The sequence below is a fragment of the Danio aesculapii genome, chromosome 20, assembly GCF_903798145.1.
Source record: "Danio aesculapii chromosome 20, fDanAes4.1, whole genome shotgun sequence".
In the NCBI taxonomy this organism is placed as follows: Eukaryota; Metazoa; Chordata; class Actinopteri; order Cypriniformes; family Danionidae; genus Danio; species Danio aesculapii.
In genome coordinates this window covers 40,326,758-40,343,594 of record NC_079454.1, presented here as the reverse complement: position 1 = coordinate 40,343,594, position 16,837 = coordinate 40,326,758, and the positions used below count along the sequence as shown (strand labels likewise).

At 36.8% G+C, this 16,837-nt stretch overlaps 1 protein-coding gene across 1 annotated transcript; it reads left to right on the top strand.

Annotated features, from left to right (window-relative positions):
- Positions 1 to 383: 383 nt before the first annotated feature.
- Positions 384 to 14,812, top strand: clu (clusterin). Its single transcript, XM_056445355.1, has 9 exons — positions 384 to 493; positions 5,104 to 5,232; positions 5,312 to 5,460; positions 6,646 to 6,816; positions 8,515 to 8,908; positions 10,968 to 11,093; positions 11,203 to 11,429; positions 13,785 to 13,960; positions 14,538 to 14,812. The coding sequence occupies exons 2-9, from the start codon at positions 5,142 to 5,144 to the stop codon at positions 14,551 to 14,553; spliced, it is 1,350 nt and encodes a 449-aa protein (XP_056301330.1). The 5' UTR covers positions 384 to 493; positions 5,104 to 5,141; the 3' UTR covers positions 14,554 to 14,812.
- The last annotated feature ends 2,025 nt before the right edge of the window (positions 14,813 to 16,837 follow it).

Below are 16,837 nucleotides of genomic sequence, written 5' to 3'. Positions count from 1 at the left end.
ATTGCATTATGTTCAATCCACTTAAATTTGTCAAAACCAATTAATTTAAATTGATTAATTTGTGTTGGGACAACGTGAATCAGTAATGTGGAACCCTGCATTTTGTATAGTGTATAAGTCACCCGATTATTCTCTGCACCACTTGTGTCACATGGGTCATGTTAAGGTGATTCACCACTGTGAAATGTTGGAAATGCCTGACACTGATGAAAAAAAATCCACATACTGTCTTTGCCGGTAAATCCTAAAAGGCATTTTTTTCCAGTAAGTCCCATGTCCAGGCTGTGCTTTGACAAGCAGAGAAAGAGAGACGGCACAACATTGCCCACTTCTGGTCAGGGGCGGCATCTGCCATTGAGTTTCTGGAAAAGTCCAAAGCCACAGTCATTCTCATCCCGTGAATCATGTCGTCAACATCAGCCATCCTCCTGGTATAAAAACAAACCAGAGCAGGCTTAGTGCATCTGCGAAGAAGAGGAGGAATCAAAGCAGGGTGAGTCCAGACAGCACATTACACTTGTCTTGCAATATGGTTTCACAGATAATTGCTTTGTAATATGTGCATTCATGCAAGCCATTATTTATATTCAGCTTATAGTAAATGTAATTTATTTTAATGATTAGTGACAAAATGTAATGCTTTAACCACGCACTGCAGCATAAATGTAAACAAGATTCTGTTTGTGCTGCCTTACTTGGCACGGTATAACATAAATAAATTGCTATTGCATGTTTTTGAATTGCAATTCACCCTCATGTGGTTGATTTCATCCAAAAAGTCAAACTAGGCCGAGTCGCTTGTCAGTGCATTCCCCAGGCAAATTTGTATTGATTTTTTTTTTTCATTACAGTGAGGAATTTGTCTCTTAGTCCCAAGCCGATGAGACAAACTAAGCCAGGTCAACTGCATTCAGGATGCACACTGTGTCCTGGCAAGATATCATTAAACAATGCAAATTCCCTCACTCAGAACAGACCATCTGTCTGATACACTTTGTTCCTTACAAACAGCACATGCCTGGGATGTGGAAGCACATTCCAAAACAAATATCGCAAGATTAAGCTCAAGGACGAGATTAATTCAAAACAAAAGATCAAATGGCATGCTAGCAATATACTAGGCTGCTAGGTTATGGAGAAAGCATAACATTTAAAGGGACAATTCACACAAAAGTCACCCTTTACTCACCCATTTGTTTCAAACCATTATAAGTTTCTTTCTTCTGTTGAACACAAAAAAAGATATTTTGAAAAATGTTAGAAGCCTGTAATAATTATCATCCATAGTATGTGTTTTTCTTACTACAAAAGTCAATGTTTACAGGTTTTCAGCTTCAAAATTTCTTTTTGAACTGAAGAAAGAAACTCTTAAAGGTTTGAAACCACTTGAGAGAAAGTGAATGTTCCTTTTTGGGTGAACTATGCCTTTAAAAGTCCAATTTCTGTCTGGCTATTCTTATGTAACTAGGCTCCTGGCTCTAAATTGTGTGACAATGGGTTTCTATGTATACTTATGGGTGGAAAAAAAGGGAAACTTGTCCCCATGTCTGAGCCAAAGCTTTTATTATGTTTACTTAGACTCTGGTGTGAATGACGGCTTCACCGGCAGCTGTCGAGGACCAGCTGTGTGTAGAAATATCCAACATGATTAAAAATGCTTATTGAAAAGGGTAACCTACTTAGAGTCACACAACTCACAAAACAGAGATTAAGTTTTGTCAGAATAACCATTTAGAAAGACTTACTGAAGGAGATTTGTGTTCAAGTCCATGTAATCTCCTGAGGGAACATAAAGCATTTAGAGGTCGTGAGTTTGCTGCTTTTCCACTGATTGTGCATTTCAGATCAATTTGGTTTGATATTGGTTACTCCAAAAAAAAGAGTCGTTATTTACTCAACATCACATCGTTATAAAGCCATACGCCTTTTTTTCTTCTGCAGTACACAAAAGAAGATATTTTGAATATTTAATTCAATTCAAGTTTATTTGTATAGCACTTTTTTTTACAATTATTCTCCTTTCAAGCAGCATTACAAAAGGTGCATATTATTACATTACATTCAAATTAAGCTAAAGTTACAATCATAAATAATTTATCATATATAAACATGTAACTTTACTATATAAAACCTGCAGTTTTATTTCATATAGGGGATGTCTATGTGCACATGTTTAATGAAAAGTATTTGTTAAGAAAACAAAAAACAACTTTTCGTATGTGTGCTTTGCAAAAGTAATGCATTTAGGTTTTGGGGGATTTCTTTGATAATGATTATTAAAAAATAATTAATTATTTACTGAATCCTGTATTCAAGTGATTTGTTCAAAAGGCTGATTCATTTAGAAACTTATCAAGTCATTGTCTTTATGAATGGATCACTGAATCAATTACAGAAATGATTTATTAAAAACTTAGTAATGGGGAATGAAACACCTCTGAGATGCACAAAAGTTCTGTTACAACAAAGTAAAACAAACAGTATTGTGTCTGTCACTCATTAGATAATACTAGGCCCACACAGAATCTTTTAGCCCAGAAGATTTTATTTTAAGCCCATGATTATTTCTGTTCATTTACTTGTGTAAATGTGTACATTTATATTTATTCAGTTTTTACATTAATTTCAGTAATATTATTGAGTAATATGAAATTACTCATATGATTTATTTACTTAACAGTTTGTAAAGTAATATTTTCTGTCTTTTAGTAGATATATTATATGAGAGACATTCTTTGTTTACCAAATAAAGTGGATGGAATTGGTTTTGCATTGTAAACATTAAATAAAAAGTTAAAAAGATATTTTTATGCCATATATACATTTTTTTTGTTAATACTCCCCAAATTATTCTGAATAAATCCGCAGATTTTCAACAATATTTTGCACAGAAATAGCAGAAAACACAAACAGTCATTCGTTCATTTTCCTTTGGCTTAGTCTTTATCTCAGGGGCCATCACAGCAGAATGAACCGCCAACTATTCCAGAATATGTTTTACACAGCGGATGGCCTTCCAGCTGCAACCCAGCACTGAGAAACAACCATACACTCTCTCATTCACACACATACTCCGGCCAATTTTGATTATTGAATTCACATATAGCACAAGTCTTTGGACTGGGGGAAACCGGAGCACCCGGAGGAAAGCAACGGCAACACGGGGAGAACAAGCAAACTCCACACAGAAATGCCAACTGGCCCAGCCGGGACTCGAACCAGCGACCTTCTTGCTGTGAGGCGACAGTGCTAACCACTTAGCCACCATGCCGCCCAACAACACAAATATAATAAATACAATTCAAACATGCAAACACAAGTTAACATTCACTGACATTTGGGAAAACAGCACTTGTATTATATTATGCTTGTTTTATATGACTTCACTATATGCAACGCAGTAATATTTTTGCTCTCATAACTTGAATTATTGTTCTCTAAATTCAATTTAATATGTTAGTAACACTTTAATTTAGGTCACAAATCATGCTATTAACTACTGGCTTATAACCTGCTTATTATTAAGATATTAACTGTTCATTAGTTGTTATACAGTATGATCTTATTCTGCATCCCTAATCCTACTCAAAACCTAAACCCAACTTCTACCATACTAACTATTGATAAACAGCTAATTAGTGGTTTATTAAGGTAGTTGTGTTAGTTAATGGTTTGTTAATACCGTGAACTGTGACCTAAACTAAATTGTTATCTTTACATTTAGTCATTGAGCATATGATTTTGTCCAAAGCGACTTGTATCGCTAAGGTATTCAGCGATTCGACAAGAAGTGGCAATACATACAAGAAGTGCTAGTTATTCAAAGTTACTTATTTGTGCTCAGAGAATTTGTGTTATGCCACAGCCATATCACTCTGCAGCCCAAGACTGGTTACTCACTGATGCTAAGCAGGGCTGAGCCTGGTCAACACTTGGATGGGAAACCACATGGGAAAACTAGGTTGCTGTTGGAAGCGGTGTTAGCAAGGCCAGCAGGGGGCAGTCAACCTGTTGTCTGTGTGAGTCCTAATGCCCCAGTATAGTGAAGGGGACACTATACTGTCAGTGAGTGTCTTTCGGATGAGACGTTAAACTGAGGTCCTGACTCTCTGGTCATTGAAAATCCCATGACACTTCTCGTAAAGAGTAGAGGTGTAACCCCTTTGTGTCCTGGCCAAATTCCCTGCATCGGCCCTTACCCATCATAGCCTCCCAATCATCCCTATCCACCGAATTGGCTCCATCACTGTCTCTCCACTCCACCAATTAGGTGGTGTGTGGTGAGCACACTGGTGGCATTGTTCTGTGGCTGCAGTCACATCATCCAAGTGGATGCTGGACATTGGTGGTGGTGTGGAGAGACCCCTCACCCTCATGATTGTGAAGTGCTTTGGGTGTATAGCCATGCACGATAAATGCGCTATATAAATACAAATTACATTACAGAATTTAGTGCTAGAGTTGGAGGTTTTTTTTTTTAGAAATGGAGAGAGAAATGTGGTATTGGGTATTATTCACCAGGGTTCCAGCGTTTGCTTAAGAGATGGGTTTTTAATTGTCGTTTAAAGGACACCACTGTATCCTTGGTCTGAGTGGGAAAGGGAATATCATTCCACCAGCGAGGAACATTGAATGAAAAGGTTTTGGAAAGTGACTCTCTTGATGCACCAGAAGGCAGTGCTCACACCCCGACTGGTATACTCACTCCATAACATTTATTAATATTGCACACCACTAGTACAGTAAATAGTGGCAGAATTTTCATTTCTGGATCCCATTAGCATGCTTTAACGGCTGAAAAAAAACATTTCGAAAACATGGTGCAAAACAGAGCAATAATCAGTTTCTTCCTGTTCTCAGAAAACACAGAGGTCACAGAAAGACAAAGTCACTGCACCTATTTGTTTCAGAGCTACAATATAAATAGATGCACAGATATAATGGATCGATCGCTGGAGTGTGCCTTACACAAACTGCAAACTACACAAAACATGGCTCTTGCAAATGTCATAAACTTGCTGAGTCACTTTGAGCACAGCTTAATTAAATAAAAAAAAGTTTCACTATTGAGTGACCTACTATTTCTCTGACCTCTGTTCACAGTGTTAAGCAGCTTTTAATCAAGACTCTTGCAGACAGCAATGATGAAGGTTTTGTGGTCTCTGCTGGGGCTGTTTCTCCTCTACATCTCCACTGAATGTTTGCTGCCACCGTCTAAAGAAGAGCTTAATCGTGAGTGTGTTTTATTCAAACATTGCAGACATGATAAAAAGCTCAAGAATATAATAAGCCAGTTATTGTATTTTGGCAGAGATGTCGCAAGTTGGTGAGAAATACCTGGACAGGCAGATTGAAAATGCCATCAGTGGAGTGAAGGAGATGAAGACTGTGATGGAGCGATCAGAAGAGGAGCACAAGAGAATGCTGTCGGAGATGGAGAAAACCCAAAAACAGAAAGAGGTGAAATATAAAGCTTATGTTTTTAGTTATTACTGTATCTTATATTACATTTTAATAAAGATAAATTTTGACATCAATGTAAAAGATCAGTACAAATCAACAGTGACAAGGCTGCTTAAAACAGGCGTTCATTTATAATATATATTTTTCTCTTTTCTTCTTTCGGTGTAGATCTAATCATTAAATAATTAATTAATGATCAACAGTATATTAATAGTTTAATATGTAGACGGATAAAAATATATAATATAGTAAATAAAACTATAATATACATTAATTCATTTTCCTTTGGCTTAGTCCAAGGGTCTTAAACTCAAATTAGCGGGGGGCCATTTCAGTGACTAACATGATATGAGGGCCGTTGTGCTGTGAAATGAAGACCAGGGGGTGGATGGGGGGGTGGTGGTTGTGATGATGATGGTTATGTTCGTGAGAAGTTAAGGAGAGAACACGAAAGGGGTTGATGCTTATGCTCACACGAATCGAAGACCGGGGGTAAGGGGGTAAAAATATTGCTGCGGGGAGGAGGGAGAACTGTAAATGGCCCGCTGGCCAGCAGTTTGAGACCCCTGGCTTTGTCCGTTTATTTATACACAGCGGATGCCCTTCCAGCTGCAACCAAGCACTGGGAAACACCCATACACTGACTGATTTACACACATACACTACAGCCAATTTACTTTATTCAGTTCACCTATAGCGCATGTCTTTTGATTCATGCAAACACAAGGTGAACTTGCAAACTACACACAGAAACCCCAACTGCCGCAGCTGGGGCTTGAACCAGCAACTTGCTGTGAGGCGACAGTGCTAACCACTGAGCCATCATGCCGCCAAAACAGAATCAATTTTTTTTCAGTATTGCTAAATAATGACTGAGATAAATAAAAGATTCGAAAATTGTGGATTTGAACTACATAATATTAGCTTCAAAATTTCAAATTGTGCATAATATATTTAGGTCATTCATTATTAACAAACGAACTAATTCTAAACAGATAATCAATTGATAAAGATGTACATTAGCTTAGATCAGAAGCTAACTTTAAAAAAGTAAGCATATTAGCTCATACAAAAATCTCAGTGCAAGCTAAATGTAATCAATTAACTGGGAAATATTACATTTTAATTTTTTACCCTATTCACTTGCTGTGTCTAATGTTTCTATGCTGTTCTGTCAATAAGAATGCCCTGAAGACGGCTCAGGAGATGAAGGAGAAGCTCAGTGAGGAGCAGAGTGTGTGTAATGAAACTATGGAGGCTTTGTGGGAGGAGTGTAAGCCCTGCTTGAGGAAGACCTGTGTGAAGTTTTACTCACGCACCTGCAGAAGTGGATCCGGCCTGGTGGGACGTCAGGTGAAAAATCTGCACAGACACCCTTGAAATAACCCTGACTCCATTCCACTGCTAGTCCAGTCATTCTTTATTCTGTCTATAGCAGTTTAAGCAATGCAAATTGATTGTGTGTCAATGCAGCATTACATAGAGAACAGGCGATAATCAAAAAGAAAATCAGGGTAACACTTAACAATAAGGTTTAATTAGTTAATATGTTTACTAGCCTAAACTAAGAAGGAACGATATGATAACACTTTATTTTACGATGTCATTGTTACATTTGTTCGATGTATTTCCAACTAAATTCAACCCTTACACTAACCCTAACTATAGAGTAAGCAATACTTAAATATGCAGTTACAATGTAACAAGGATAACAACAATAACATTTCTACAGCACTTATTAAAATCACAGTTAATGTCAGCAATTGCTAACGTATTATTAAAATCCAATGCTGTGATTGCACTCTGAATTAACAATAAATATGAACAACTGTATTCAAAATGAGTAACATTAACGGATACTGTAATACTGTAATAAATGTTTACCATAATAAATGTCCAACTCTATTGTAACACTTACAACCTTACTGATCGTCTTTAAACAGAGATATTTGTACTGAATTGAGCGGAATCATTCTGATCTAATAAGAACTACACCAGCATTCTATTACTATTCTGGCACCTCATTTCTAAACCTTCCATATATACTGCAATTTTAAAATATCTTCCACATTGATAAAAGTTTGTTAGTTGACTTATATTCTTTCTATTTATCCACTTAACGTAGCTTTGAAACTGTGTTATTTGACTTTTATTATTTCTATTTATCCATGTAAGTGTAATGTAATGTAATGTGTGTATTTATAAAGCGCATTTATAGTGTATGGACATACACCCAAAGCGCTTCACAATCATGAGGGGGGTCTCTCCACACCACCACTAGTGTGCAGCATCCACTTTGATGATCGACGGCAGCCACAGGACAACGGCGCCAGTGTACTCACCACACACCAGCTATTGGTGAAGTGGAGAAACAGTGATAGAGCCAATTCGGTGGATGGGGATTATTGGGAGGTCATGATGGTGGAAATTAGGCTAAGACACCTGGGTGCCATGTGATTTTTTTAATGGCCACAGAGAGTCAGGACCTCAGTTTAATGTCTCTTCCGAAAGACAGTGCTCAATGACAGTATAGCCATGTTTGTGGTTGAATTTAAATTAAATAAATACTTTATGTGGACCAATCAAAGACGTCCAGTGGGCCGCATGTGGCCCGGGGGCCGTAAAATGCCCAGGTCTGATATAAGTCTGTAAAATAACAGAAAATGTACTGGCAGTTTCTTACAAGGTTTTTGTACCATAATATACAATACAAACCCATACAATATATCACTTTAAACTATTAAAAATGTTAATAAAAGTAACTTTTTTTGAAGATTTCAAGGTTAAAAGTTGTTGGAAGAAAAATCAAGATCCCATAATGCAATTCAAAAGCCTAAATAAACAGGGAAAAACAAAAAAATGAACCACAAAATATGGAAAACAGCTCATTTACGGATATTTTTTACACTGTAGTAAGTTTATTGATGATTCATTTTGATACAATACTAATGGAAATTGTTAGAGTATATACTGACCTCATCTAATCAAACCAGCAGGTGAGAGAGGAAAGCCAAATCAACCATCCCTCTCTCTCTTTGTCCATCTTTTTAGCTGGAGGAGATTTTGAACAGGACTTCTCCCATCTCCATCTTCATAAACGGTCAGAGCATCGAGACCCTGCTGAGCGAGGATCAGCAGCAGACCAGACACTTCCAGGACCTGGAGGATAGTTACACTGAGGTTTCAGACGGAGTGGAAAATATCTTTATGGACAGCATGAAGGTGTTCGACCACATGCAGATGTTCCACCATCCCGGCTTCTTCCCCAGTAGATTCCAGTTTCCCAGTATGTTCGGTGGGCATGAGGGCTCCACCCATGCTGGCCGCATCTATAGGTCTCCAATGCATGACTCCTTGTTTCACAGCCTCCAAAGCTTGTTCAGGCCTATGGAGAGATCCATGAGCATATTTGGAAAAAATGAAGAAAGGAACTTCACCTCAGAAGGTACATTTCAGAATCAGCATGAAAAATGGCAGCGCTCAAGCTAACAATATATAATTCTAAAAATGGTGGTTAATTCAGCCGTGGTGACCACTGATAAATAAGGGACTGAGCCAAAGGCGAATGAATGAATGAAGATTTTGAAGAGTTTAAATGCAAAAAGCTCTAAGCGCTGTCTTAAATTTTCATCTAAATTTAGCATTTCTCTCAGGCTTTTGTATGTAGTTTCAATAATTTTACTTTTAGTGCAAAGAATAGGTATTTTCATTGCCTTTAAAGTGAAATAACTAAACATAAACATAGGAGGCTGAGAAAAATGCTAATTTTAGAGGAAGATTTCAGATGCCACTTGAAGGTTTTTGAATCTAAACTCTTAATTTACTCAACTTCATATTGATACAAACCTGTAAGATTTCTTTTTTTGGGGAGAAATAGAGAAAGAGATTCTGAAGAATGTTGTCACAGTTTTAGTTCCCATGCACTTCTGTTATAATTATTATGTGTGTGTCTGCCTGTACAATAGAAGTCAATGGGAACTGCACCTATTTATTTACCAATTCTTTGGTCACACTTTACAATAAGGTGGGACTAGTTAATGTATTTGCTAACATTATCAAACAATGAACTATAAATTTATTACAGTATTTACTAATCTTTAGTTAATGAAAATAAAGTTGTTCATACTTAGTTAATGTTACCCCATGTAAGGCACAGTGCATGTTAACAAGCATGAATTTGGATTTTAATAATTCATTAGTAAATGATTAATAAATGCTTTGTTAGTATAGTTAATGCTAATAAATGCACACCTGACAAAAGTCTTGTTGCCTATCCAAGTTTTATGAAAAACAAATAATAACTTGACTTGTACTTGATCATTTGGTATCAGAAGTGACTTATATGAAAGGAAAATTTTACCAAAATAAAATATGATCATGCCTTGATTTTTAATTATATAATTAGGACAGTAAGGTCTGACTTTGTTTAGACAAAAGTCTTGTCACTTACCAGAAATAATGTACAGTATAGAATATAAAGCCATGGTGCAGTGGAAAAAGACTTAATGTAGTGCAGGACTGCATCTATACGTCTGCAATGACTCAAATAACTTATTAATAAAGTCATCTGGAATGGCAAAGAAAGGGTTCTTGCAGGACTCCCAGAGTTCATCAAGATTCTTTGGATTCATCTTCAATGCCTCATTTTCCATCTTACCCGAGACAGGCTCAAAAATGTTCATGTCTAGTGATTGGGCTGGCCAATCCTGGAGCACCTTGACCTTCTTTGCTTTCAGGAATTTCGATATGGAGGCTGGAGTATGAGAAGGAGTGCTATCCTGCTGAAGAATTTGCCCTCTCCTGTGGTTTGTAATGTAATGGGCAACACAGATGTCTTGATACCTCAGGCTGTTGATGTTGCCATTCGCTCTGCAGATCTCTCGCACGCCCCCATACTGAGTGTAACCCCAAACCATGATTTTTCCTTCACCAAACTTGACTGATTTCTGTGAGAATCATGGGTCCATGTGGGTTCCAATAGGTCTTCTGCAGTATTTGTGATGATTGTGATGTAGTTCAACAGATGATTCATCGAGAGAAGAGAGAAAAAAACAAAAAACAAACTAGAAGTCAAGTTATTATTCGTTGCTCTTACAATAGGGATCAACGACAAGACTTTTGTCAGGTAGTGTACATTAACTCAGTATTATTAATGAAACCTTAACGTAAAGTGTGACCAGTTGTTCTATATATATATATATATATATATATATATATATATATATATATATATATATATATATATATATATATATATATATATATATATATATATATATATAGTTTTCTGAAGAATAAATTCATACAGGTTTGAAAAGACTGGATGGTTAAAATGGATAGCACATCCAAAAATGAACTTTCTTTCACCATGTACTCAATTTTTTTTTCTGCAAAATCAAGCACAATCCTACAATTTAACATCCTAAAATGATAGTTGTTATTAGTACACTATTTGTCTAGTTACATTTCATTCAATCATTTAATTTGTAAACCTATATTTACAGGTTGGAAATTAAATGAGAAAGTTACTACAGATGATAAGATGACCTGCAGGGAGATCCGTCGCAATTCTTTCGGCTGCGTCAAACTGAAGGATGAGTGTGAAAAATGTCAACAGATCCAGCATATTGGTGAGTACAATATTGATCTGGTGTTATATTATCGAACACGAAACATTGGATTGATTTGAAATGAGAATCGCATGGTATTTAACAATTAGAGCCACGTTTTACTCTTCAGACTGTTCTGGAAAGAGGCCCCTGGAGGGGCCCCTGAAGGAAGAGCTGGAGAGGGCTCTGGGCAAGGCTGAGGAATTCACCCAAGAGTTCAACAACCTGTTAAATATATTCCAGGAGCAGATGTTCAACACCTCAAGTCTGCTCGAACTGTTCAACAAGCAGTTCAGCTGGGTTTCCTCTCTGGCCAACCATACCCAAAATGAAGACGGCTTCTTTCAGATACAGGCAGTAAGAGCTAAAGGGATTCATTCATTCATTATTTACACACCTTCCACATGTTCTAAACAGGCTTGAGTTTCTTTATTTTGCTGAATACAACGAGGGACACTTGCAGCCACTGGCATTTTTTCCTACTATGGATGTAAATGGCGACCGGTTTCCAGCATTCCTTTTGGTCTGAAACAGAAAGAAAAAAGTCAAAGGGCCCTATCATACACCCAGAGAAATTCAAGTATTTTTGCTAGTTTTTGCCAGACTCAGATCAAATTTTCACATGTCGATTAAGTGGCAAATGCCCTTGCAGCTATCGGTTCGCCCCTGGGCATGCTAGTCTGGAAATGAGGTGTGTTGAGGCATATTTTTGGCATGTTGCCATTATGAGGCAACTGAAAACAACTGTACCATTGACCAACCTGGACAAGTCAATAAGGCAGTATTTTTTAGCATTGTAGTATGCGCCTATGGGTGCACAATACATGTACACTCTGCTTTTTACACACACAGGGCACAGCACAGCAGCAAACAAGCATGCCAAATATAAAAAAATAAATAAAAGAACATAAAATTATTATTGTGTATAAGATAACAACGCCTACAAGTCATGGAAAGTCCTTCCATACAAAATATCTATTTGTAATAATGATGAATGATATTGGCTAATTATTTGAGCACTTTGTATTTTAAAGGTTTCCTCACAAGCCAGTTTTTGAAAGCCGGAGAAGTGTTTAAAATTCCATCAACTGGCTCTTAAAAGTTTAATTCACCCAAAAAATTCCCTATTAATTTACTTGCCCTCAGGCCATCCAAGATGTAGGTGACTTTTTTACTTCAGCAGAACAGTAAAGAAGTTTTTTTTTAAGCTGAAACCCTTGTCCTATGGTATACATATAATGGAGGTCAGTTGGTGCCATCACTTTAAGGATCAAAAAAACATGTGCATGCAAAACATAATTACTGCCCACAGCTCCTGATGACACATTGTGAAGTAAAACAATTGCCCAGTGCAAAAAACAGAACTCTAATACCTGTTATTCACAACCTGAGCTGTGGGCAGTATGATCACATACCTTACATAACCAGTGAGTAAATTATAGGAAATTTCCTTTTTGGGTGAACTGTCCCTTTAAAGCAGGCATGCCCAAACTCTGGAGGGCCCGTGTCCTGCAGATTTTAGCTCCAACTTGCCTCAACACACCTGCACGGATGTTTCTAGAAAACTCAGTAAAGCTGCGGTCACACTGGGCTTTTCCTCCCATAGACTTCCATTCATCCCCACGCAAATGCGTCAGACCGGAAACGCTTGGTGAACTCTGACCTGCGAAATCGCATCATTTGACTGGGTGAGACCAATCGAGGATCAAAACAGCACCTCTCTGGACAGAAATTTAAAACATGGAGCAAATCGCTTGCTTTTTTAAATGTCTAATCATCTTGTTTAATCCCGCCCCTTTTCGCAGCGCCATACGACAGAATTTCGCACACACAAAGCCCAGTGTGACCGCAGCTTAAGAGGTTGATTAGCTACTAGCTAGCCCAGGTGTGTTGATTGAGGTTGGAACTAATCTTTGCTGGACACTGGCCCTCCAGGACAGAGTTTGGACTCCTCTGCTTTTAAGTAATGGGAGATCATACTCAATTGGTGTAATGGACCCAAAACATACCCAAAACATACCCATTAATATGTTCTTCATAACATGTGCTTAGATTGTTAAAATAAATATATATATATATATATATTTTAAAACCACTTTATGAGTAAATAATGGTGAGTAAATGGGCTATATGCACACAGACTTTTAATTTCGGTTAGCCAGCCCCACGGCTTCCGGTTAATTGTCATTCCATACAAAATCAGCACGTTTAAGATCTAATTTCTCATTTTTATTTAGGTAAACCATCGACAAGGCATATTCACCCACAGAACTGATCCTGGGTTATTTTTTTTTCTAACAACCATGCAACTTTCAGTCTTTTTATATACATTTCAAGAGTTCACACTTCCATGCCATGTCTTTAAAATATGGAAAAATAATTTTCTCCCAGTATTTTCAATGAAATTTTTTTACTAGCCTGCTGCTAATGACAGCACCTTTTCTTTTTACACTTTAACAACCAAAAGGATGCTTAAGTCTATTTAACTAACTATATTTTAATCACATTACAACATCAATGCTGTAAAAGGAACCGTATGAAATTAAAAATAGTCACAAAGATTTCACCGGAAGTTGATCATTGGCTGAAAAACACTAGCTGTGCATATCTCCCATTTAAATTGTAGGGTGAACTATGCCTTTAACTATGCAATTAAGAACAGCTGTAAGCTCTTTTGCCATGTAGATCACTCAAATGCCTTTTTTTGTGCAGGTGATGTCAAAAGGCTCGGATAATGCAGAGAATCCTGCTGACACTAGAGTGTCAGTCAAACTGTTTGACGGGCCAGATATGATCTATACGGTGCCAGGAGACATTCCCTGGAGTGACCCAAAATTCTCTGAAGTGGTGGCACAGGAAGCTTTGGATCGCTACAAACAGAACGCCGTGTGAGTCTTTACATGCATTTGAAGTCAGAATTGCTAGCCCTCCTGTATATTTTTCTTTCCTGAATTTGTGTTTAACAGAAGGAAGATTTTTTTTCAACACATTTCTAAACATAATAGTTTTAGTAACTCATTTCTAATAACTGATTTATTTGATCTTTGCCATGATGACTGCATAATATTTTACTATATATTTTTCAAGATACTAGTATTCAGCTTAAAGTGACTTTAAAGGCTTAACTAGATGAATTAGGAAAGTTAGGATTATTATGCAAGACATTGTATATCAGTTTGTTTAGTAGCCAAAAATTAAGGGGGCTAATAATATTGACCTTAAAATAGTTTTAAATAAATAAAACATTGTTTTTTTTCTAGCCAAAATAAAACAAATAAGACTGTCCATTAGACAAAAAATATAATAGGAATTACTGTGAAAAATTTCTAGCTCTGTTAAACGTCATTTGGGAAATGGGGCTAATAATTTTGACTAACTAGAAGTCTGCAATGTAATGCATTTGAATAAGTTTTAAATCTTATCATGATCAAGAAAATGACAACTCTACATTGTTTTTCTTTCCAGAATCACAAAGCTATAGGATTCCCGAGAAAAGATACTTCCAGTCAAGAAAATATATTCTCCAAGAAATCTGAAAAGCACTCGAATATCCTTGCAGTATGAATTAGAACACATTATACCAAGAAATATTGTACTCATGTAGCTGGATATCTGTTGTCTAGCATTATTCCTGCTGTTCTCACCCCGCTTTACTTTCAGCATCGCTACAGAGATTGTATAGAATAAGTGCTTAAGAGCGCATAATCGAATGCAATCATCAATAAAACACACAAAATCCACACTGCAGTTTTACTTGCATGTTGATGAAGGGTCAACTCCTGTAATCATTCACTTTTTTCCAGTGCTGGAACTTCCGACCTCAACCTCCATCTAAAAAAGATATCTTTAAAACAAGGCAGCACACACATCTCTTCTAATTAACCGCCTTACTATGAAGTGCACTCAAAAATGAATTATTCCTGCTCTGTTCTGCTTTTGCACTTCTCTAAAAATGTTTTATGATAGCACAATTTATTTGCAATAATTTTAACTCTTAGAATAATATTAAATTATTATGAATTATTAAATTATTAACGCTGACTGAAAATAAATGAATGTTAATATAATGAATAGTTATAAACTCATAATCACTTATATGTACAAAGTGGACACTGTAACGTACACCTGTTCAAAATATTAAAATCCCCAAATCACACATCAGTGAACATCTGCTGAAGTTCAAATTAAATATCAAAAGTGAAGTTTATTTATAAACTAATTTCAAGAGGATCATGTGTTTATGATTGACCGCTGCTGGTTCCGCATTACCTAATGCTTAATTCACTTATCAGAAGATTCCTAACTCACTTTAAATAACCAGAGTTAGTTACCTCAGTCATCTTCGGCTTGAAGAATTCCCCCTTCCTCCCATACTCCTCCTTTCTTTTCCTCGATAGGGTGGCACGGCGGCCCAGTAGTTAGCACTGTTGCCTCACAGCAAGAACGTCACTGGTCCAAGTCTCTAAATGGCCAGTTGACGTTTCTGTGCGGAGATTACACGTTCTCCCCGTGCTCGCATGGATTTCCCCTGGGTTCTCCGGTTTCCTCCCACAGTCCAAAAACTTGTGACATAGGTAAAATGACCAAACCAAATTAACACCACAGTCGAGCACCCAATCAGCAGTAAATCTCTCTGTAACAATCCTTCATTTGTTATTAGCCATAAATAGCAGGGCAGTTCTCAAAACCTACCTGAGCTCAAACTCTCCTAAGGGTTCTCTCCCGGAACAGCATGCCAAACACGCTTTATAATCAATCATGAGCAAAGTGTGAACTCTTGAAATGTATATAAAAGACTGAAAGTTGCATGGTTGTTAGGAAAAAAATAAATAACCCAAGATCAGTTCTGTGGTTGAATACAAAGTATATGCGTGAAACATACAGTATATGTGTCTGACAGCCTGGATTCTTCATAGATCATGGTATGAATGTGATCACGCTGCAGTCATCTGTAATATAAGACAAAGCATAACAAAAACAATAAATATTGTCAACATATATAGTCATAGTAATATATAGTCAACACAGTATTGTCTTACTTTCAATCCTCTTGAAAATTCAGCATTAAATAGTGTCTTGTATTTAAACACGTTTGGTCAAACAAAGTAAACAAATAACTGGGTTCTTACCGATGCTATATTATTTATTCATTCATTCATTCATTCGCCTTAGTCTCTATTTTAGAGGTCACCATAGCAGAACGAACCACTAACTATTTCTGCATATGTTGTGCGCAGCGGATGCCCTTCCAGCCACAACCCAGTACTGGGAAAATGCTATATAAAGATACTTTATTTAAAGATACTATATTAAAAATAAATTGGATTCACTTCATCCTGATGCTTGATCAGAAAGATAATGCTAGGACTGTGTTTCTACAGCTTGGTTCTGCGCAGCATTATTTGGTTTCTGTGTAGATCCAACCTGATCTCACAAGGTAACGTAACTATTTTACGTTTTGTCAGTTAAGCAAACCCCCTAGTTTTTCACAATTTTTTTGTGATAAAAATGACTGATTTTGTGGTGGCAATTCACAGAAATTTGTGTATAATTTTTTGTAACTCTGTGTTGAAGGTATTGAGTTAATTAAAAACCTCATTACTTCAACTTAAATAGAGTAAGTTCACAGTACTCATATAGATTATTTTTTAACTCAAATGGTTTGTTGCAATCGGTTTTCCTCAAACGGTTTTAGTTTCCTCAACTGATTGGGTTTTACATTACTCAGTTGGTTTGAGTTCTCTTCATTTATTGGGTTTTACTGT